Source organism: Perissodus microlepis, chromosome 18 (assembly GCF_051167445.1).
Source record: "Perissodus microlepis isolate ML-2025 ecotype Zambia chromosome 18, ASM5116744v1, whole genome shotgun sequence".
NCBI lineage: Eukaryota > Metazoa > Chordata > Actinopteri > Cichliformes > Cichlidae > Perissodus > Perissodus microlepis.
Window position 1 is genome coordinate 617,331 of NC_140478.1, and position 22,357 is coordinate 639,687.

At 51.4% G+C, this 22,357-nt stretch overlaps 1 protein-coding gene across 2 annotated transcripts; it reads right to left on the minus strand.

The window, feature by feature from the left end:
- Positions 1–3,838: 3,838 nt before the first annotated feature.
- LOC146366372 (dynein axonemal intermediate chain 4-like) lies at positions 3,839–11,966 on the minus strand. 2 transcript variants are annotated; one of them, XM_084912573.1, is made up of 7 exons: positions 11,859–11,966; positions 11,067–11,153; positions 10,834–10,979; positions 10,584–10,744; positions 9,948–10,072; positions 9,305–9,403; positions 3,839–8,402 (listed from the first exon to the last, which is right to left on the minus strand). In XM_084912573.1, exons 5-7 carry the CDS (start codon positions 10,065–10,067, stop codon positions 8,205–8,207), a joined length of 417 nt encoding a protein of 138 aa, XP_084768699.1. In that variant the 5' UTR covers positions 10,068–10,072; positions 10,584–10,744; positions 10,834–10,979; positions 11,067–11,153; positions 11,859–11,966; the 3' UTR covers positions 3,839–8,204. The 2 variants fall into 2 exon arrangements, with proteins under 2 accessions (XP_084768699.1, XP_084768698.1); XM_084912572.1 differs by having other exon boundaries at positions 9,948–10,744.
- Between the last annotated feature and the right edge of the window lie 10,391 nt (positions 11,967–22,357).

Sequence of the window (22,357 nt, forward strand, 5' to 3'; positions counted from 1 at the left end):
GGGGAGGGGACCAGAGAAAACTACAGAGTCCGACATTGTTTTAGCAAAGTTGCACATCGATTCAATATTGATTTTAGTGACCTCCGATTGGCGTAACCGGGTGTCATTACTGCCAACGTGAATTATGATTTTACTGAATTTACGTTTACCCTTAGCCAGCAGTTTTAAATTTCCTTCAATGTCGCCTGCTCTGGCCCCTGGAAGACAATTGACTATGGTTGCCGGTGTCTCTAGCTTCACATGTCTGAGAACAGAATCACCAATTACCAGAGTTTGACCCCCGGCGGGTGTGTCACCGAGTGGGGAAAAACGGTTAGACACATGAACGGGTTGGTGGTGTACCTGGGGCTTCTGTTTAGGACTATGCTTCCTCCTCACCGTGACCCAGCCGCCCTCTTTCCCCAGCTGCTTGGGGTCTGCCGGGGAACAGCTAGCGGGGCCTACGCTATCTTCGGCTGCACCAGCTACAGGGGCCTGGCTAGCTACGGGTGAATGAAGGGTGCGAAGCCGAGTCTCCAATTCAGTAATCCTGGCCTCCAGAGCTGCAAATATGCTACATTTGTTACAGATATCATTACTGCTAAAGGAGGCCGAGGAGTAACTAAACATCTGACACAATGAGCAAGAAAGTGCAGGAGGGACAGGTGAAGTAGCCATGGTGCTAACGAGTCGGCTACGAGCTAAGCTAAGCTAGCGAAACAGTACAGAGACAGTGAGTGAATACTTTGGCTATAAATTAGGTAGTGAGTACACAGAAAGTGTGCTTCGGATGAAGCACGTGAAGATTATACTATGAAAGAAGAATGTATTTAAAAGTTGTTAATTAAATTGCTAAGCAAATAAGCTACTCAGAAACACCACTGTGTTTGAGCAGGAACAGAAAGTGATACTCTACCGCAGAGCGAGCGAACACCAAGTGACAGCGCCACCTGTCACCAGATTGACACACTGGCGATAGCAATTGTAGCCACAGCTGCCCTGGGGCGCACTGAGAGAGGCGAGGCTGCCGGACACAGGCGCCACCGGGCCCTCTGACCACCACCAGTAGGCAAACATGGGGTTAGTATCTTGCCCAAGGATATTTGGCATGCAGCCAGGGGGCAGCCTGGGATCAAACCACCGACCTTCTGATTAGTGGCTGACCTGCTCTGCCACCTGAGCTACAGCCACCTGGACTTCTATACATTTTACATCAGATTAAAACTTTGGGTGTAAGATTCAGATAATTAATTATTAAAAGCTAGACATTTTAAATGAGAATAAGAAAGAAAAGTATGTCTCTGTGCCCCCTTTTCCCTGTTCATGCCCTATCGGCCCCCCTGGCTAAACTTTGCTAGATCCGCCCCTGCACAGTTACCAGCTGTCAGCTGCGTAGAAAAAGATCCTGGTGTAGAAAGTAATATTAAATAAATTCTAATTCAATTCAATTCAATTCAATTCAATTTTATTTATATAGCGCCAAATCACAACAAAAGTCGCCTCAAGGCGCTTCATAGATACAGAGAAAAACCCAACAATCATATGACCCCCTATGAGCAAGCACTTTGGCGACAGTGGGAAGGAAAAACTCCCTTTTAACAGGAAGAAACCTCCGGCAGAACCAGGCTCAGGGAGGGGCGGGGCCATCTGCTGTGACCGGTTGGGGTGAGAGAAGGAAGACAGGATAAAGACATGCTGTGGAAGAGAGACAGAGGTTAATAACAGATATGATTCAATGCAGAGAGGTCTGTTAATACATAGTGAGTGAGAAAGGTGACTGGAAAGGAAAAACTCAATGCATCATGGGAATCCCCCGGCAGCCTACGTCTATTGCAGCATAACTAAGGGAGGATTCAGGGTCACCTGGTCCAGCCCTAACTATATGCTTTAGCAAAAAGGAAAGTTTTAAGCCTAATCTTAAAAGTAGAGATAGTTTCTGTCTCCCGAATCCAAACTGGAAGCTGGTTCCACAGAAGAGGGGCCTGAAAACTGAAGGCTCTGCCTCCCATTCTACTTTTAAATACTCTAGGAACAACAAGTAGGCCTGCAGAGCGAGAGCGAAGTGCTCTAATAGGGTGATATGGTACTACAAGGTCATTAAGATAAGATGGGCCTGATTATTTAAGACCTTGTATGTGAGGAGCAGGATTTTGAATTCAATTCTGGATTTAACAGGAAGCCAATGAAGGGAAGCCAAAACAGGAGAAATATGCTCTCTCCTTCTAGTCCCTGTCAGTACTCTTGCTGCAGCATTTTGGATTAGCTGAAGGCTTTTCAGTGAGTTTTTTGGACATCCTGATAATAATGAATTACAGTAGTCCAGCCTGGAAGTAATAAATGCATGAACTAGTTTTTCAGCGTCACTCTGAGACAGGATATTTCTAATTTTAGAGATGTTGCGCAAATGGAAGAAAGCAGTCTTACATATTTGTTTAATATGTGCGTTGAAGGACATGTCCTGGTCAAAAATGACTCCAAGGTTCCTCACAGCGTTACTGGAGGCCAAGGTAATGCCATCCAGAGTATGAATCTGGTTAGATACCATATTTCTAAGATTTTCAGGGCCGAGTACAATAACCTCAGTTTTATCTGAATTAAGAAGCAGAAAGTTAGCGGCCATCCAGGTCTTTATGTCTTTAAGACATTCCTGCAGTTTAACTCATTGGTGTGTGTTATCTGGCTTCATGGACAGATAGAGCTGGGTGTCATCTGCATAGCAGTGAAAATGTATGCTATGTCTTCTAATGATGCTGCCTAAGGGAAGCATGTATAATGTAAACAGAATTGGTCCTAGCACTGAACCCTGTGGAACTCCATAATTAACCTCAGTGTGTGAAGAGGACTCTCCATTTACATGCACAAATTGGAGTCTATTAGATAGATATGATACAAACCACTGCAGCACAGTACCTGTAATACCTACAGCATGTTCTAATCGCTCTAATAGGATATTATGGTCGACAGTATCGAACGCTGCACTGAGGTCTAGCAGGACAAGCACAGAGATGAGTCCACTGTCAGAGGCCATAAGAAGATCATTTGTAACCTTCACTAAAGCTGTTTCTGTGCTGTGATGAGCTCTGAAACCTGACTGAAACTCTTCAAATAAACCATTCCTCTGCAGATGATCTGTTAGCTGTTTGACAACTACTCTTTCAAGGATTTTTGATATGAAAGGAAGGTTGGAGATTGGCCTATAATTAGCTAAGACAGCTGGGTCTAGAGATGCTTTTTGAGTAAAGGTTTAACCACAGCCAGCTTGAAGGCCTGTGGTACATAGCCGATTATTAGAGATAGGTTGATCATATTTAAGATCGAAGAATTAATCAATGGCAGGACTTCTAACAACAGCTTATCAAGCTTAAACGTGCTGCTGTTGCCGCTGGTTTCCTCTTTCTGGTGCAAAGTGGGCCAAAAACAAACAAGAGAGACGGACTCACGACAGAAAAGCCGATCAGCTGATCATTGATCAGTTTCACGATTGAAGTAGCAGCAGGAGAGGGAGGGAGAGAGAGAGAGGCAGTCGCTCCATATATCGGTTGTTAAGCTTAACGCTGGAATGCTTTACAAACATTCAGAGATGAACTTACACACTTGCTTTACTTTCTCTGGGATAACTTTGTCGGAGATGAAATGCCGGGGTGTTAGCGAGGCTCAAAATGCTCAACCAGACCACCGACAGGTCTCACACGCCACAGCTGTTCTATCACGTGAGCACACTGCTCCGACGTGCTAAGGTTATGAGGCGAGTTACGGCGTGTCGCAAGTTTTGTGAGGTACTTTTTTGATATTTAATGGATCGGATTACATTTTTTATTTCTCTCCGATATCCGATCCAGTAATTTAGGTCAGTATCAGACTGATACCAATACGTAATATCGGATCGGTCCATCTCTAGTAAATAGTGCACTTTCATACAGTGCAGACCAGCAGCAGCACTGCTCACATATTTTGTGCTCTAAGAACAAACCAAAACCAGCGAGTGATGTCACAGTGATTGTGTCCATCTTTGATATACAGTCTGACAGGGGATTTCTTAAAATCACCCCGCAGTTCTTCAGCTGAGACACTTGAGTTAGAAAACACAAACACTGCAGTTGTCTTTACTCGCGAGGACAAGTGACAGAGCGCTCCTACACGTAAGAGACACTCACGGACTTGTGCTCTGTCACCGTCTGCTTTCTTTATTTATACAAGAGAAATGAATACATTCGTTCAGTGACATGAGCATGTGCGTATGTGATTGTGTGTGTGTGTGTGTGTGTGTGTGTGTGTGTGTGTGCGAGGTCAGAACTGCTTGTTCAACTTCTTACTATCGCTGTGGAAAGATTCAGATACAAATATCAGAACACGTTTCATAAAGAACAATCAGTTCTGAGCAATGAAAAGGTCATCATGCAGTATTCTGTCATCAATAAACTTATATCACTAAAAGCTTACACTGACTACTCAGTACAATTTTCCATTGACATTCCCTCCTGTTATCATGGTTTTAATGCCTCTGACAGCTTATCATGAAATACAATGTGATTAACCTGGTTTTGTTTTAGAGGACTGAGGGACCTCCAGGGTCAAGAGGGTTGCTTTTTATTTTTGTAAAGAGTCACACGGTGTGCTCGGGTGCTTGAAAATCTTTTCATCTTCACCAAAGCCCTCTGTTGGTTTGAGCTCAGTCTAAATGTGTTTGTGGTTTTCCGTTTGAACCCTGAAAGAAAAATTTAACTTCCTATCGCCGAGCTAATTTGCTTCATAATGACTCTGCCGGGGATGCAATTTCAACAAAGAAAAGTGGCCTTTCACATAAAAACAGCATTTACATGGGGACCGAGCCCCCTCCCGGTGACCCCCGTTGATCCCAGTCAGGTTGTTTTGCAGCTGAGCTCTAATGAAACTCTGAGTCTATTTTGGTTTGTGTGACATGAAAACATTCGGGTGCCTCGGGCTGCACGCTGATCACAGTTCACAGGTTTTAAACGAGCAAGAACACGAAGACGACAAGTGTTTCCTGTCATCGCTGCAATATGACCCAAATAATACTTTTTATTCTGTATTTAAGTTCTCTATGCCGCACCTTTCCCTGTGAGGTGTACCACTCTCGTGCTGTGTTTTCACTGTCTCTTCCCCACTTGAATTGTTGCGGTTCATGATCGGAGAGCTGATGTGACAGTTTTTGTGGGTAGCACACTTTCTTAACAGTTGACAACGCAGGAGTGGCAATGGAGGTGGACACAACTGCATGTATGTTTGACGCAGTGATTCTTCCTGCTCATGCTGTGTGCCAAAGATCACATTTGTGCTGCTCCCTGGTTTTCTCTTCCAGTGCCTCTGCCTTTGAGACAACAACACAGTGCTTCAGACGATCGCAGTGCTGCAGAAGGACAGATAGCTGACAGCCCTTCATCTGTGGGTCATAGATACGTAGCAGTGATTTGGGGAGGACACGAGTCTGGACAGGGTCAGCATATTGGTGGCAGAAGTCCTCCATAACGGCGCATAGGCCTGACCGGTTTTCATGCAGGAGATCTGTGAGAGGCTTTAAATCGGCCAGTGTACGCACTTGTAGCGAACTGCCACCAGTGCGAGTCCGGATTTTGGGATTTGGAGAACAGTCACTTTGTCCAGCACTGAAGGATTGGTCAAGTGCCCTTTTTCTTGCTGCACTGGTGGTGTAGTCAATTGTGTGTCCAGGTACTCCTTGCACTCTCTTGATGTTGGAGGGCATTATCCAGTAAGCTTGGACATCTGTTGGCGTGATATTCCCTTCGTAGACGCACAGTTGTGTCAACTTTGTAAAGGAGAGCTGCCACATGCACACACTTCTCTGCCACACCTGCCATGCATGTGCAATGTGCACTTTCAACGTCCCCATTAGATTGCAGAATAACCCAGGGCTGAAGAGGCTTCTGGCTGAGGCGCATGGAGTGATTTACCTGAAACAGTCAGTGCAGAAAAACGTGTTTGTGAGGACAGAATGTACAGTAAATATTCAGCTTGGCATAAATAGTGAATTGTCCTGACATAATATTGCGTTTCGCTTCGGTTATTACCATGGTACATAGACAAAAACATGTACTTTTATTCACAGGATATATGACAGATTTTTGTATCACTAATTGCCCAGTACGATTACAGCATACGATATTATTGTCACTGCTACATTTCTGTAATGAACCAGAAATTATTTCCACTACTAATTAATTACCGTTGAGCGCAAAGGTCCTATTAATAAACGGTTAATGAATGTGTATTTATGAAGACGATTTGTGAGGTAAACTTACCTTTGTTCGTACGATGGTCTTTCGTTCTACACGGTGCATTTCAAGGTCCTGTACCCGTCCGTCGGTAAACTGTACCTGGGCTTGTTGCAGTGACCTGAAGTTACTAAACTTCATGAGTGTATGCACTCACTCCAAGAACCGTATAATTATAAATATGAGCGTGGTGAAAGTTGGGCAGCACGCTAACGTATTTTGTCCACTCTGTGTGCTCGTAAGGGTCTAAACCTTTCACTCCTTTGATTTTTTCCTCGTACCTTTTCTTTGCCTTTTCGTCAAGTCTGTCTTTGTACGGTCCGGCATTGTTCTCCTTCGTTTTGTACATTCCTATTTTGTGGAACAAAGAAAAACCGAGAAGGTATTGGAACTGGAGAATGAACGTTTTGCGGTGCTGCAAATGCTTGCATTTGATGCGGCGCTTGGATTGTTTTGCCACGAGTTCCCGGCATGCAATGCGCGAAAGTCACGTGGTCTGTCAATCTCTATTCAGACTCTTAAACTGTTGTGAAGAAGTTCATGAAGTCATTACTAGTTAACGTTAAAGGGATGGTTGGCTCAACAGAGCTCTGACTGTTTGTCAGCCTGGCTACAGTGCTGAAGAGAAACCTGGGGTTGTTCTTATTTTCTTCAATCAGTGATGAATAGTAAGATGTTCTGGCTTTGCGGAGGGCTTTCTTATAAAGCAACAACTATTTCTCCAGGCTAAATGATGATCTTCTAAATCTGTGACACGCCTTTTCCTCTCCAGCTTACGAGTCATCTGCTTTAGGCTACGTGTTTGAGAATTATACCACGGAGTCAGGTACTTCTGATTAGAGGCCTTAGTTTTCAAGTAAGACTGGTTTCTGAGTTTCACAGCTGGGGTGGACGAGGCTCAGCATCAGGCTTTCAAATGAATTAAAAGTCTGTCTGGGTCTTTGGTTGATTAATAGGCTGGTGTGAAAAATTGCTGCCACACCTCCCCCTCGGCCTGTGCTTCGAGGTTGCTGGTAGTTAGAATGACTCGGGGGTGTTGATTCATTTAAACTAACATAATCATCCTGCTTCAGCCAGGTTTCTGTAAGGCAGAGTAAATAGATTTGTTGATCAATTATTAAGTCATGTACTAACAGAGACTTGGAGGAGAGAGACCTAATATTTAATAATCCACATTTCACTGTTTTACTCTTTGGTTCAGATGTGGATACTGTACTGTTCTTTCTTTGTGATTTTTCATGTTTAAGTTGTTTGTTGCTGGTTTTTAGTTTGTTTTTTGTCTTTTTGGAAGCTGACACAGTCTCTATGGAGATGGGTTTTTGGGGAAGTAGCAGGAGGAGAGAAGCTGCAGAGAGGTGTGTAAGACTGCAACTCTGCTTCCTGGTCCCAACTCTGGATAGTCATATTTTGGGGGGTTTAATAAATTTGTCCATATTTCTAGAAATGAGAGCTGCTCCATCCAAAGTGGGATGGATGCCGTCTCTCCTAACAAGACCAGGTTTCCTCCAGAAGGTTTCACATGTCTGAGAACAGAATCACCAGTTACCAGAGTTTGACCCCCGGCGGGTGTGTCGCCGAGTGGGGAAACACGGTTAGACACATGGTTGGTGGTGTACCTGGGGCTTCTGTTTAGGACTATGCTTCCTCCTCACCGTCACCCAGCCGCCTTCTTTCCCCAGCTGCTTGGGGTCTGCTGGGGATCAGCTAGCAGGGCCTACACTATCTTCAGCTACAGCAGCTACAGGGGCCTGGCTAGCTACGGGTGAATCAGTGATCCTGGCCCTCAGAGCTGCAAATAGGCTACATTGATTACATGTATCATTACTGCTATGAAATAAGAAGTTATCTAAAGGTTTTCAATTCATCTGGCAGATAAGCTACACAAACACACCACTGTGTGTTGGAACAGGAACACCGAGTGACAGCGCCACCCAAAGGTACTCACATGCTTGAACTCAGGTCCCAGATTTCTAGCTACCCTTCGGTGACAGCTCCAAATACAGTAGGCCACTTTGGGGACCATTTGATGTCGTAGACGGCCTTCTGGGCGGAGGTGAAACCCAACACAGGCTTCAAGTGGTGCTGTTTCCACAGCTGGATGGTCCAATCAGATGAGCAGCTCAGGAACACATCAGGGTTGAAAGGGGACCACACAACACAGTTTACAGGACACTGACGAAGAAGAAGAAGAGGTGTATGAGTGTATGTCACACACCCACGAAGAAGATTCAGCACCATAAGAACAGCAGTTTGTAACAAACAGTGAAGTTATTATTTTGCCAGACTTCCATCACTCAGAATCTTTCTACAAAGATCGCAGCATATGTGTGTTTATATATTATCTCCTGCTCAAATGGCTCAATATGACATTTTCATTTCCGAAGCAGTTTGTGTTTTATTTACAGATCTAAGTGAAATTCATTTCATTGACTGAATCAGGATTCTTGGTATGTGGACAACATTTATACATTACTGTAACAATGTAGCGCTGCCTTCACATACCAAGAATACTTAGTAAGTTTTAAGGTTTACCATCACATTCACACAGAGAAGAATCTGTAAAGTTTAAAATATGCTGTAAATCAAAGAATCGGTGAAAATGACTCCAAGTTGTGTGTGCAGCATAATTGACTGAAGAATAAAGGAATATGCTGACACAAAATCTAAACACTAAACCTCAGAAAGAAACTCTATAACCACAATGAGACATAAACCAGTCTCAACCCAATTCACATCAAACCGCATCCACTCTGAAATCAGGTCCGAAACTTTACCTAAGCCTAAAATTAGACTGATATCATTTATGAAGGTGACCACAAACCAGTCCAAAACCAAACCCCTGATCCCAGTATGGCTGAGTCAGTCCAGGAGGACTTACAGAGACAGACCGGTAGGTGTCAGTTTACTTTATCTTTTGTTTTCCTTTAAATGAAGTTAACTGACAAAAAAGCAGTGTCCCTACAGAGCTGTTATACTGCAGGTGGAGTTTCAGTTTGGAATAAAAAGGCTTTTGGGGAATAAACAGATGTTTTTTTTCCAGAAGTCTTCGGCAGCTTTTACTCTGAAGAACTTACAAAGTGTTTCCTGTAGGTTTCAAGGAACTGCTGACTGTTGGAGCAGGAGCACTGGTGGATGAGACCTTCCCATGTCCCAGTCAGGTAGATACTGGAGTCCTGCAGGAACAGTGGAACACAGTGGGATACATTGGTCACATCTCAGGGATTTCATGAATCTCTGTTAGAGAACTGTGGATCAATATGGTTGTCATTGTGCAGGAAGGCCAAGATGATTAGATCTTTAGCAAGAATGCTAAAAGGTTACGTGGGGTGACTGGAGATGTTGGTGAAAGGTCACAGTGATATGTGGTGTAGCAGACAATGTCACATATCACATGTTCACATATCACATGTTCACATATCACATGTTCACATATCACATGTTCACGTGTGAGTGCCTTATCTGTCACATGACTAACGAGATGTTTGTGTAACTGCTGTCGTCAGTAAAAGGACTGTGAGGGGAGACCAGGGGAAGAGCTCACAACTCTGAAACATGAAATTTCCCCTTGTGGGACTAATAAAGGTATCTTATCTAAGACCCTGACGACTCCCCTTGCAGCAAGTAAAAGACAAAGAGCGCTGTGGTTGTCTTGCTTTGATTGGTGATTGGCCCCTGAGTCAGCGGGGTCTATCTCTTTAAGACCCAACAGTAACTTACTGTGGGATGAAAGTCGAAGCAGAGCCCAGGAGTCAGTGCTGTCAGGACACTTTCTGTCACCATCTCAGTCCTCTTCCCTCCAGTCTGTGTCTCTGTATTTTCAATCCGCCTTAGCTTCATCAAGTCTACGGCAGGAAATGGATCATTTTATATCATTTACCTGACACCAAGGTGAGTTATTTGATCATTGCCTGTTGTCTGTTTGTCTGTGAGCAAAAGCATGCAGAAGCCACCACAGAGTCAGTCTGAGTTGCACTGTGTTCGTCTCTGTGGTGCCAGGCATGTCTTCATGTTCTAGTCCATGGTTGTTGTTGGAGTTTGTGTACTTTTTCTTAGCTTAGAGTATCTATGGAGTTAGCACAGCATCTGTTGAGTATTTCTGTCAGATTGGACTTTTCATTTCCTGTGACCATTGAAATAAAAGCTCTGCTTCTCCTCTGACACCTTTGACAAAATACTCACCCATTAGAGTTTAACATTACTGCCAACTGCCAAGGTTCACTTAGAAAAGGACATTTTTCCTAAAATCTTAAAGGCCAAAGAGAGAGGTGAAGTTCTCCAAGGCTGGAACTATCCTGAGACAACGATGACCTGTATGCTGTCTCAGCTGACTGCACTGAGCCGGCTGCTGAGTACCTATGCAGTCCAGGCCATCTTTGAAGAAAAACCACTTGCTGATTCTGCCGTCTGCACCCACAGAGAGGAGGGCCTCCACCTTCTCTTCCCCCGTCGAGCTCACTTGTTGTTGGGTCCACCTGAGCTTCCACACTGGCCCCAGGTGTCTGTTGGGACTCTCCCTACACAGAGCACATGAAACAAAGACAGAGCAGTAGCATGGTTTACTTTCAGTGTGTAGTAAAAGACCTGCACTGCACACGCCCCTCACCGGCTGCTGACACCACGTGACCTGTTGTCCTGACTGTGGATTGTTATGCTGCCGTCATGTGCGCCCACAGCCAGCTGACTGGGGCAGTTAGTAGAGAAATCCAGAGCGGTCACAGCGCTGTCACAGTGGATAACGTGCTCCGGTCACTGCAGGAGGAAGAACATCCTCACTCAACAATCTGGGCGATGATGATGAGGGGAGCTGACTAAATCCAGTCCAAAGCAAAGTCATACCTTGAGGTTTTTGATGGACCAGCAGCTCACCAGACCTGGTTTCTGGTTCCCAGAGTCAAACTCGCCATGACCCACAGCCAGGAGGTCCTAGAAGACAGCCACACGAGGAGGATCAGTAATCAGTCGTCTGCCTGCTTTCCTGGGTGTTAGTCTGCTTCCTACACGACTGCCGCTTTCCCACGCTGTCTTTCTTTGAACCAATCAGCTTCCACTTCGCACGGTTTACATGTGTGCTCTCTGTCATTGTTCCTTTCAGATTCTCCTTTGTGCAACCCTCCACCTCCCCACCCTCAGCCAGAGCCGTCTTCATCATCACCACCAGAGTCTCAGCTGTGGGGGATCCTGTCCTAAACCCTGGCACTGCTTTGATGGGTCACCACAGTCTAATCGCCAAATACATTCATTTCTCTATCTCAATAAATCATGTTCAGTTCTTTCAAGTGATCAGCATGCTTCAATACAATATTATCAGAAGAGTCCCAATATTAGCCAGGCTCCTTCAGCATTTAACTGAGCAAAGCTACGGCCTTCTCTCCACACTGCAGGTGTGTCTGAAAGTTAGCTAACTGTACTTGGTTATACTACCTTTGAATTGTATATTTAAAGATTATTTTTATAACCCAGCTCACTCTGACTTCACCGTTCAGACTGGAAAACAGTCCAGCAACATTAGTGACACACATGAAGGACACAAGGACAAAAGACTTGTGTTGCACAGAAATGTACACAAACTTCAAGCTCTTTGCTCTTGAATCAGTTTCTGTGAGTCGGAGTTGATCTTTGTTCTGTTACCGGATTCTTTCTGTTCCAGGTCATGCAGCTCACGCTGCGTCCTCTGCTGAGCTCACAGCTGAAGACCCAGAGACACTGCAGAGACGGACCGCCGTCCATGCCCCCCGTCCTCTGCTCCATCATCTCATTCTTCACTGGACAGTCTGGGTCAAAAAAAATGATTTCACTCATTACAATCTTAACGCTTCATCTAGTAGTAATGTTACCACGGTGCTGTGACGATGGTGTGACGATGGTGTGACGATGGTGTGACGGTGCTGTGACGATGGTGTGACGATGGTGTGACGATGGTGTGACGGTGGTGTGACGATGGTGTGACGGTGCTGTGACGATGGTGTGACGATGGTGTGACGGTGCTGTGACGGTGCTGTGACGATGGTGTGACGATGGTGTGACGATGCTGTGACGATGGTGTGACGATGGTGTGACGATGGTGTGACGGTGCTGTGACGATGGTGTGACGATGGTGTGACGGTGCTGTGACGGTGCTGTGACGATGGTGTGACGATGGTGTGACGGTGCTGTGACGATGGTGTGACGATGGTGTGACGGTGCTGTGACGATGGTGTGACGATGGTGTGACGGTGCTGTGACGGTGCTGTGACGATGGTGTGACGGTGCTGTGACGATGGTGTGACGGTGCTGTGACGATGGTGTGACGATGGTGTGACGGTGCTGTGACGGTGCTGTGACGATGGTGTGACGGTGCTGTGACGATGGTGTGACGGTGCTGTGACGATGGTGTGACGGTGCTGTGACGATGGTGTGACGATGGTGTGACGGTGCTGTGACGGTGCTGTGACGATGGTGTGACGGTGCTGTGACGGTGCTGTGACGATGCTGTGACGATGCTGTGACGATGGTGTGACGGTGCTGTGACGGTGCTGTGACGATGGTGTGACGGTGCTGTGACGGTGCTGTGACGATGGTGTGACGGTGCTGTGACGATGGTGTGACGGTGCTGTGACGGTGCTGTGACGATGGTGTGACGATGGTGTGACGATGCTGTGACGATGGTGTGACGGTGCTGTGACGGTGGTGTGACGATGGTGTGACGGTGCTGTGACGGTGCTGTGACGGTGCTGTGACGATGGTGTGACGATGGTGTGACGGTGCTGTGACGATGGTGTGACGATGGTGTGACGGTGCTGTGACGGTGCTGTGACGGTGCTGTGACGATGGTGTGACGATGGTGTGACGGTGCTGTGACGGTGCTGTGACGGTGCTGTGACGATGGTGTGACGGTGCTGTGACGATGGTGTGACGATGGTGTGACGGTGCTGTGACGGTGCTGTGACGATGGTGTGACGATGGTGTGACGGTGCTGTGACGATGGTGTGACGATGGTGTGACGATGCTGTGACGATGGTGTGACGATGGTGTGACGGTGCTGTGACGATGGTGTGACGATGGTGTGACGATGGTGTGACGGTGCTGTGACGATGGTGTGACGGTGCTGTGACGATGGTGTGACGGTGCTGTGACGATGGTGTGACGATGGTGTGACGGTGCTGTGACGGTGCTGTGACGATGGTGTGACGGTGCTGTGACGGTGCTGTGACGATGCTGTGACGATGCTGTGACGATGGTGTGACGGTGCTGTGACGGTGCTGTGACGATGGTGTGACGGTGCTGTGACGGTGCTGTGACGATGGTGTGACGGTGCTGTGACGATGGTGTGACGATGCTGTGACGATGGTGTGACGATGGTGTGACGATGGTGTGACGGTGCTGTGACGATGGTGTGACGATGGTGTGACGGTGCTGTGACGGTGCTGTGACGATGGTGTGACGGTGCTGTGACGATGGTGTGACGATGCTGTGACGATGGTGTGACGATGGTGTGACGATGGTGTGACGGTGCTGTGACGATGGTGTGACGGTGCTGTGACGGTGCTGTGACGATGCTGTGACGATGCTGTGACGATGGTGTGACGGTGCTGTGACGGTGCTGTGACGATGGTGTGACGGTGCTGTGACGGTGCTGTGACGATGGTGTGACGGTGCTGTGACGATGGTGTGACGGTGCTGTGACGGTGCTGTGACGATGGTGTGACGATGGTGTGACGATGGTGTGACGATGGTGTGACGGTGCTGTGACGGTGGTGTGACGATGGTGTGACGGTGCTGTGACGGTGCTGTGACGGTGCTGTGACGATGGTGTGACGATGCTGTGACGATGGTGTGACGATGGTGTGACGGTGCTGTGACGGTGGTGTGACGATGGTGTGACGGTGCTGTGACGGTGCTGTGACGGTGCTGTGACGATGGTGTGACGATGGTGTGACGGTGCTGTGACGATGGTGTGACGATGGTGTGACGGTGCTGTGACGGTGCTGTGACGGTGCTGTGACGATGGTGTGACGATGGTGTGACGATGGTGTGACGATGGTGTGACGGTGCTGTGACGATGGTGTGACGATGGTGTGACGGTGCTGTGACGATGGTGTGACGATGGTGTGACGATGCTGTGACGATGGTGTGACGATGGTGTGACGGTGCTGTGACGATGGTGTGACGATGGTGTGACGGTGCTGTGACGGTGCTGTGACGATGGTGTGACGGTGCTGTGACGATGGTGTGACGGTGCTGTGACGATGGTGTGACGGTGCTGTGACGATGGTGTGACGATGGTGTGACGGTGCTGTGACGGTGCTGTGACGATGGTGTGACGGTGCTGTGACGGTGCTGTGACGATGCTGTGACGATGCTGTGACGATGGTGTGACGGTGCTGTGACGGTGCTGTGACGATGGTGTGACGGTGCTGTGACGGTGCTGTGACGATGGTGTGACGGTGCTGTGACGATGGTGTGACGATGCTGTGACGATGGTGTGACGATGGTGTGACGATGGTGTGACGGTGCTGTGACGGTGCTGTGACGGTGCTGTGACGATGCTGTGACGATGGTGTGACGATGGTGTGACGGTGCTGTGACGATGGTGTGACGGTGCTGTGACGATGGTGTGACGGTGCTGTGACGGTGCTGTGACGATGGTGTGACGATGGTGTGACGATGCTGTGACGGTGGTGTGACGGTGCTGTGACGATGGTGTGACGATGGTGTGACGATGGTGTGACGGTGCTGTGACGGTGCTGTGACGATGGTGTGACGGTGCTGTGACGATGGTGTGACGATGCTGTGACGGTGCTGTGACGATGGTGTGACGATGGTGTGACGATGCTGTGACGGTGCTGTGACGGTGCTGTGACGATGGTGTGACGGTGGTGTGACGGTGGTGTGACGGTGGTGTGACGATGGTGTGACGGTGCTGTGACGATGGTGTGACGGTGGTGTGACGGTGGTGTGACGGTGCTGTGACGATGGTGTGACGATGGTGTGACGGTGCTGTGACGATGCTGTGACGGTGCTGTGACGGTGCTGTGACGGTGGTGTGACGATGGTGTGAGGGTGCTGTGACGATGGTGTGACGGTGCTGTGACGGTGCTGTGACGGTGGTGTGACGGTGCTGTGACGGTGGTGTGACGATGGTGTGACGATGCTGTGACGGTGGTGTGACGATGGTGTGACGGTGCTGTGACGGTGGTGTGACGATGCTGTGACGGTGCTGTGACGGTGGTGTGACGGTGCTGTCACGGTGGTGTGACGGTGGTGTGACGGTGCTGTGACGGTGCTGTGACGATGGTGTGACGGTGCTGTGACGGTGCTGTGACGATGGTGTGACGGTGGTGTGACGGTGCTGTGACGATGGTGTGACGATGGTGTGACGGTGCTGTGACGGTGCTGTGACGGTGCTGTGACGATGGTGTCACGATGGTGTGACGGTGCTGTGACGGTGCTGTGACGATGGTGTGACGGTGCTGTGACGGTGCTGTGACGATGCTGTGACGGTGCTGTGACGATGGTGTGACGATGGTGTGACGATGGTGTGACGATGCTGTGACGATGGTGTGACGATGGTGTGACGGTGCTGTGACGATGGTGTGACGATGGTGTGACGATGGTGTGACGATGGTGTGACGGTGCTGTGACGGTGCTGTGACGGTGCTGTGACGATGGTGTGACGATGGTGTGACGATGGTGTGACGGTGCTGTGACGGTGCTGTGACGGTGGTGTGACGGTGCTGTGACGGTGCTGTGACGATGGTGTGACGGTGGTGTGACGGTGCTGTGACGATGCTGTGACGGTGGTGTGACGGTGCTGTGACGGTGGTGTGACGGTGCTGTCACGGTGGTGTGACGGTGGTGTGACGGTGCTGTGACGGTGCTGTGACGATGGTGTGACGGTGCTGTGACGGTGCTGTGACGGTGGTGTGACGGTGCTGTGACGGTGCTGTGACGATGGTGTGACGGTGGTGTGACGGTGCTGTGACGGTGGTGTGACGGTGGTGTGACGGTGCTGTGACGGTGGTGTGACGGTGCTGTCACGGTGGTGTGACGGTGGTGTGACGGTGCTGTGACGGTGCTGTGACGATGGTGTGACGGTGCTGTGACGGTGCTGTGACGATGGTGTGACGGTGGTGTGACGGTGCTGTGACGATGGTGTGACGATGGTGTGACGGTGCTGTGACGGTGCTGTGACGATGCTGTGACGGTGCTGTGACGGTGCTGTGACGATGGTGTCACGATGGTGTGACGGTGCTGTGACGGTGCTGTGACGATGGTGTGACGGTGCTGTGACGATGCTGTGACGGTGCTGTGACGATGGTGTGACGATGGTGTGACGATGCTGTGACGATGGTGTGACGATGGTGTGACGATGGTGTGACGGTGCTGTGACGATGGTGTGACGATGCTGTGACGATGGTGTGACGATGGTGTGACGATGGTGTGACGATGGTGTGACGATGGTGTGACGATGCTGTGACGATGGTGTGACGATGGTGTGACGATGGTGTGACGGTGCTGTGACGGTGCTGTGACGATGCTGTGACGGTGCTGTGACGATGGTGTGACGGTGCTGTGACGGTGCTGTGACGGTGCTGTGACGATGGTGTGACGGTGCTGTGACGGTGCTGTGACGATGGTGTGACGGTGCTGTGACGGTGCTGTGACGATGCTGTGACGGTGCTGTGACGATGGTGTGACGGTGCTGTGACGGTGCTGTGACGGTGCTGTGACGATGGTGTGACGGTGCTGTGACGGTGCTGTGACGATGGTGTGACGGTGCTGTGACGGTGCTGTGACGATGGTGTGACGGTGCTGTGACGATGGTGTGACGATGCTGTGACGGTGCTGTGACGATGGTGTGACGGTGCTGTGACGGTGCTGTGACGATGGTGTGACGGTGCTGTGACGATGGTGTGACGATGCTGTGACGGTGCTGTGACGATGGTGTGACGGTGCTGTGACGGTGCTGTGACGATGGTGTGACGGTGCTGTGACGATGGTGTGACGGTGCTGTGACGGTGCTGTGACGGTGCTGTGACGATGGTGTGACGGTGCTGTGACGATGGTGTGACGATGCTGTGACGGTGCTGTGACGGTGCTGTGACGATGGTGTGACGGTGCTGTGACGGTGCTGTGACGGTGGTGTGACGGTGGTGTGACGGTGGTGTGACGATGCTGTGACGGTGCTGTGACGGTGGTGTGACGGTGGTGTGACGGTGCTGTGACGGTGGTGTGACGGTGCTGTGACGGTGGTGTGACGATGGTGTGACGGTGCTGTGACGGTGGTGTGACGGTGGTGTGACGGTGGTGTGACGATGGTGTGACGGTGGTGTGACGGTGCTGTGACGATGCTGTGACGGTGCTGTGACGGTGGTGTGACGGTGGTGTGACGGTGCTGTGACGATGGTGTGACGATGGTGTGACGGTGCTGTGACGGTGCTGTGACGATGCTGTGACGGTGCTGTGACGGTGGTGTGACGGTGGTGTGACGGTGCTGTGACGGTGCTGTGACGATGGTGTGACGATGGTGTGACGGTGCTGTGACGATGGTGTGACGATGGTGTGACGGTGGTGTGACGGTGCTGTGACGATGGTGTGACGATGGTGTGACGATGGTGTGACGGTGCTGTGACGATGGTGTGACGATGCTGTGACGATGGTGTGACGATGGTGTGACGGTGCTGTGACGATGGTGTGACGATGGTGTGACGATGGTGTGACGATGCTGTGACGATGGTGTGACGATGGTGTGACGGTGGTGTGACGGTGCTGTGACGGTGCTGTGACGATGGTGTGACGATGGTGTGACGATGCTGTGACGATGGTGTGACGGTGCTGTGACGGTGGTGTGACGATGGTGTGACGGTGCTGTGACGGTGCTGTGACGGTGCTGTGACGATGGTGTGACGATGGTGTGACGGTGCTGTGACGATGGTGTGACGATGGTGTGACGGTGCTGTGACGGTGCTGTGACGGTGCTGTGACGATGGTGTGACGATGGTGTGACGGTGCTGTGACGGTGCTGTGACGGTGCTGTGACGATGGTGTGACGGTGCTGTGACGATGGTGTGACGATGGTGTGACGGTGCTGTGACGGTGCTGTGACGATGGTGTGACGATGGTGTGACGGTGCTGTGACGATGGTGTGACGATGGTGTGACGATGCTGTGACGATGGTGTGACGATGGTGTGACGGTGCTGTGACGATGGTGTGACGATGGTGTGACGGTGCTGTGACGGTGCTGTGACGATGGTGTGACGGTGCTGTGACGATGGTGTGACGGTGCTGTGACGATGGTGTGACGGTGCTGTGACGATGGTGTGACGATGGTGTGACGGTGCTGTGACGGTGCTGTGACGATGGTGTGACGGTGCTGTGACGGTGCTGTGACGATGCTGTGACGATGCTGTGACGATGGTGTGACGGTGCTGTGACGGTGCTGTGACGATGGTGTGACGGTGCTGTGACGGTGCTGTGACGATGGTGTGACGGTGCTGTGACGATGGTGTGACGATGCTGTGACGATGGTGTGACGATGGTGTGACGATGGTGTGACGGTGCTGTGACGATGGTGTGACGATGGTGTGACGGTGCTGTGACGGTGCTGTGACGATGGTGTGACGGTGCTGTGACGATGGTGTGACGATGCTGTGACGATGGTGTGACGATGGTGTGACGATGGTGTGACGGTGCTGTGACGATGGTGTGACGGTGCTGTGACGGTGCTGTGACGATGCTGTGACGATGCTGTGACGATGGTGTGACGGTGCTGTGACGGTGCTGTGACGATGGTGTGACGGTGCTGTGACGGTGCTGTGACGATGGTGTGACGGTGCTGTGACGATGGTGTGACGGTGCTGTGACGGTGCTGTGACGATGGTGTGACGATGGTGTGACGATGGTGTGACGATGGTGTGACGGTGCTGTGACGGTGGTGTGACGATGGTGTGACGGTGCTGTGACGGTGCTGTGACGGTGCTGTGACGATGGTGTGACGATGCTGTGACGATGGTGTGACGATGGTGTGACGGTGCTGTGACGGTGGTGTGACGATGGTGTGACGGTGCTGTGACGGTGCTGTGACGGTGCTGTGACGATGGTGTGACGATGGTGTGACGGTGCTGTGACGATGGTGTGACGATGGTGTGACGGTGCTGTGACGGTGCTGTGACGATGGTGTGACGATGGTGTGACGATGGTGTGACGATGGTGTGACGGTGCTGTGACGATGGTGTGACGATGGTGTGACGGTGCTGTGACGATGGTGTGACGATGGTGTGACGATGCTGTGACGATGGTGTGACGATGGTGTGACGGTGCTGTGACGATGGTGTGACGATGGTGTGACGGTGCTGTGACGGTGCTGTGACGATGGTGTGACGGTGCTGTGACGATGGTGTGACGGTGCTGTGACGATGGTGTGACGGTGCTGTGACGATGGTGTGACGATGGTGTGACGGTGCTGTGACGGTGCTGTGACGATGGTGTGACGGTGCTGTGACGGTGCTGTGACGATGCTGTGACGATGCTGTGACGATGGTGTGACGGTGCTGTGACGGTGCTGTGACGATGGTGTGACGGTGCTGTGACGGTGCTGTGACGATGGTGTGACGGTGCTGTGACGATGGTGTGACGATGCTGTGACGATGGTGTGACGATGGTGTGACGATGGTGTGACGGTGCTGTGACGGTGCTGTGACGGTGCTGTGACGATGCTGTGACGATGGTGTGACGATGGTGTGACGGTGCTGTGACGATGGTGTGACGGTGCTGTGACGATGGTGTGACGGTGCTGTGACGGTGCTGTGACGATGGTGTGACGATGGTGTGACGATGCTGTGACGGTGGTGTGACGGTGCTGTGACGATGGTGTGACGATGGTGTGACGATGGTGTGACGGTGCTGTGACGGTGCTGTGACGATGGTGTGACGGTGCTGTGACGATGGTGTGACGATGCTGTGACGGTGCTGTGACGATGGTGTGACGATGGTGTGACGATGCTGTGACGGTGCTGTGACGGTGCTGTGACGATGGTGTGACGGTGGTGTGACGGTGGTGTGACGGTGGTGTGACGATGGTGTGACGGTGCTGTGACGATGGTGTGACGGTGGTGTGACGGTGGTGTGACGGTGCTGTGACGATGGTGTGACGATGGTGTGACGGTGCTGTGACGATGCTGTGACGGTGCTGTGACGGTGCTGTGACGGTGGTGTGACGATGGTGTGAGGGTGCTGTGACGATGGTGTGACGGTGCTGTGACGGTGCTGTGACGGTGGTGTGACGGTGCTGTGACGGTGGTGTGACGATGGTGTGACGATGCTGTGACGGTGGTGTGACGATGGTGTGACGGTGCTGTGACGGTGGTGTGACGATGCTGTGACGGTGGTGTGACGGTGGTGTGACGGTGCTGTGACGGTGGTGTGACGGTGCTGTCACGGTGGTGTGACGGTGGTGTGACGGTGCTGTGACGGTGCTGTGACGATGGTGTGACGGTGCTGTGACGGTGCTGTGACGATGGTGTGACGGTGGTGTGACGGTGCTGTGACGATGGTGTGACGATGGTGTGACGGTGCTGTGACGGTGCTGTGACGGTGCTGTGACGATGGTGTCACGATGGTGTGACGGTGCTGTGACGGTGCTGTGACGATGGTGTGACGGTGCTGTGACGGTGCTGTGACGATGCTGTGACGGTGCTGTGACGATGGTGTGACGATGGTGTGACGATGGTGTGACGATGCTGTGACGATGGTGTGACGATGGTGTGACGGTGCTGTGACGATGGTGTGACGATGGTGTGACGATGGTGTGACGATGGTGTGACGGTGCTGTGACGGTGCTGTGACGGTGCTGTGACGATGGTGTGACGATGGTGTGACGATGGTGTGACGGTGCTGTGACGGTGCTGTGACGGTGGTGTGACGGTGCTGTGACGGTGCTGTGACGATGGTGTGACGGTGGTGTGACGGTGCTGTGACGATGCTGTGACGGTGGTGTGACGGTGCTGTGACGGTGGTGTGACGGTGCTGTCACGGTGGTGTGACGGTGGTGTGACGGTGCTGTGACGGTGCTGTGACGATGGTGTGACGGTGCTGTGACGGTGCTGTGACGGTGGTGTGACGGTGCTGTGACGGTGCTGTGACGATGGTGTGACGGTGGTGTGACGGTGCTGTGACGGTGGTGTGACGGTGGTGTGACGGTGCTGTCACGGTGGTGTGACGGTGGTGTGACGGTGCTGTGACGGTGCTGTGACGATGGTGTGACGGTGCTGTGACGGTGCTGTGACGATGGTGTGACGGTGGTGTGACGGTGCTGTGACGATGGTGTGACGATGGTGTGACGGTGCTGTGACGGTGCTGTGACGATGCTGTGACGGTGCTGTGACGGTGCTGTGACGATGGTGTCACGATGGTGTGACGGTGCTGTGACGGTGCTGTGACGATGGTGTGACGGTGCTGTGACGATGCTGTGACGGTGCTGTGACGATGGTGTGACGATGGTGTGACGATGCTGTGACGATGGTGTGACGATGGTGTGACGATGGTGTGACGGTGCTGTGACGATGGTGTGACGATGCTGTGACGATGGTGTGACGATGGTGTGACGATGGTGTGACGGTGCTGTGACGGTGCTGTGACGATGCTGTGACGATGCTGTGACGATGGTGTGACGATGGTGTGACGATGGTGTGACGGTGCTGTGACGGTGCTGTGACGATGGTGTGACGATGCTGTGACGATGGTGTGACGATGGTGTGACGATGGTGTGACGGTGCTGTGACGGTGCTGTGACGATGCTGTGACGGTGCTGTGACGATGGTGTGACGGTGCTGTGACGGTGCTGTGACGGTGCTGTGACGATGGTGTGACGGTGCTGTGACGGTGCTGTGACGATGGTGTGACGGTGCTGTGACGGTGCTGTGACGATGCTGTGACGGTGCTGTGACGATGGTGTGACGGTGCTGTGACGGTGCTGTGACGGTGCTGTGACGATGGTGTGACGGTGCTGTGACGGTGCTGTGACGATGGTGTGACGGTGCTGTGACGGTGCTGTGACGATGGTGTGACGGTGCTGTGACGATGGTGTGACGATGCTGTGACGGTGCTGTGACGATGGTGTGACGGTGCTGTGACGGTGCTGTGACGATGG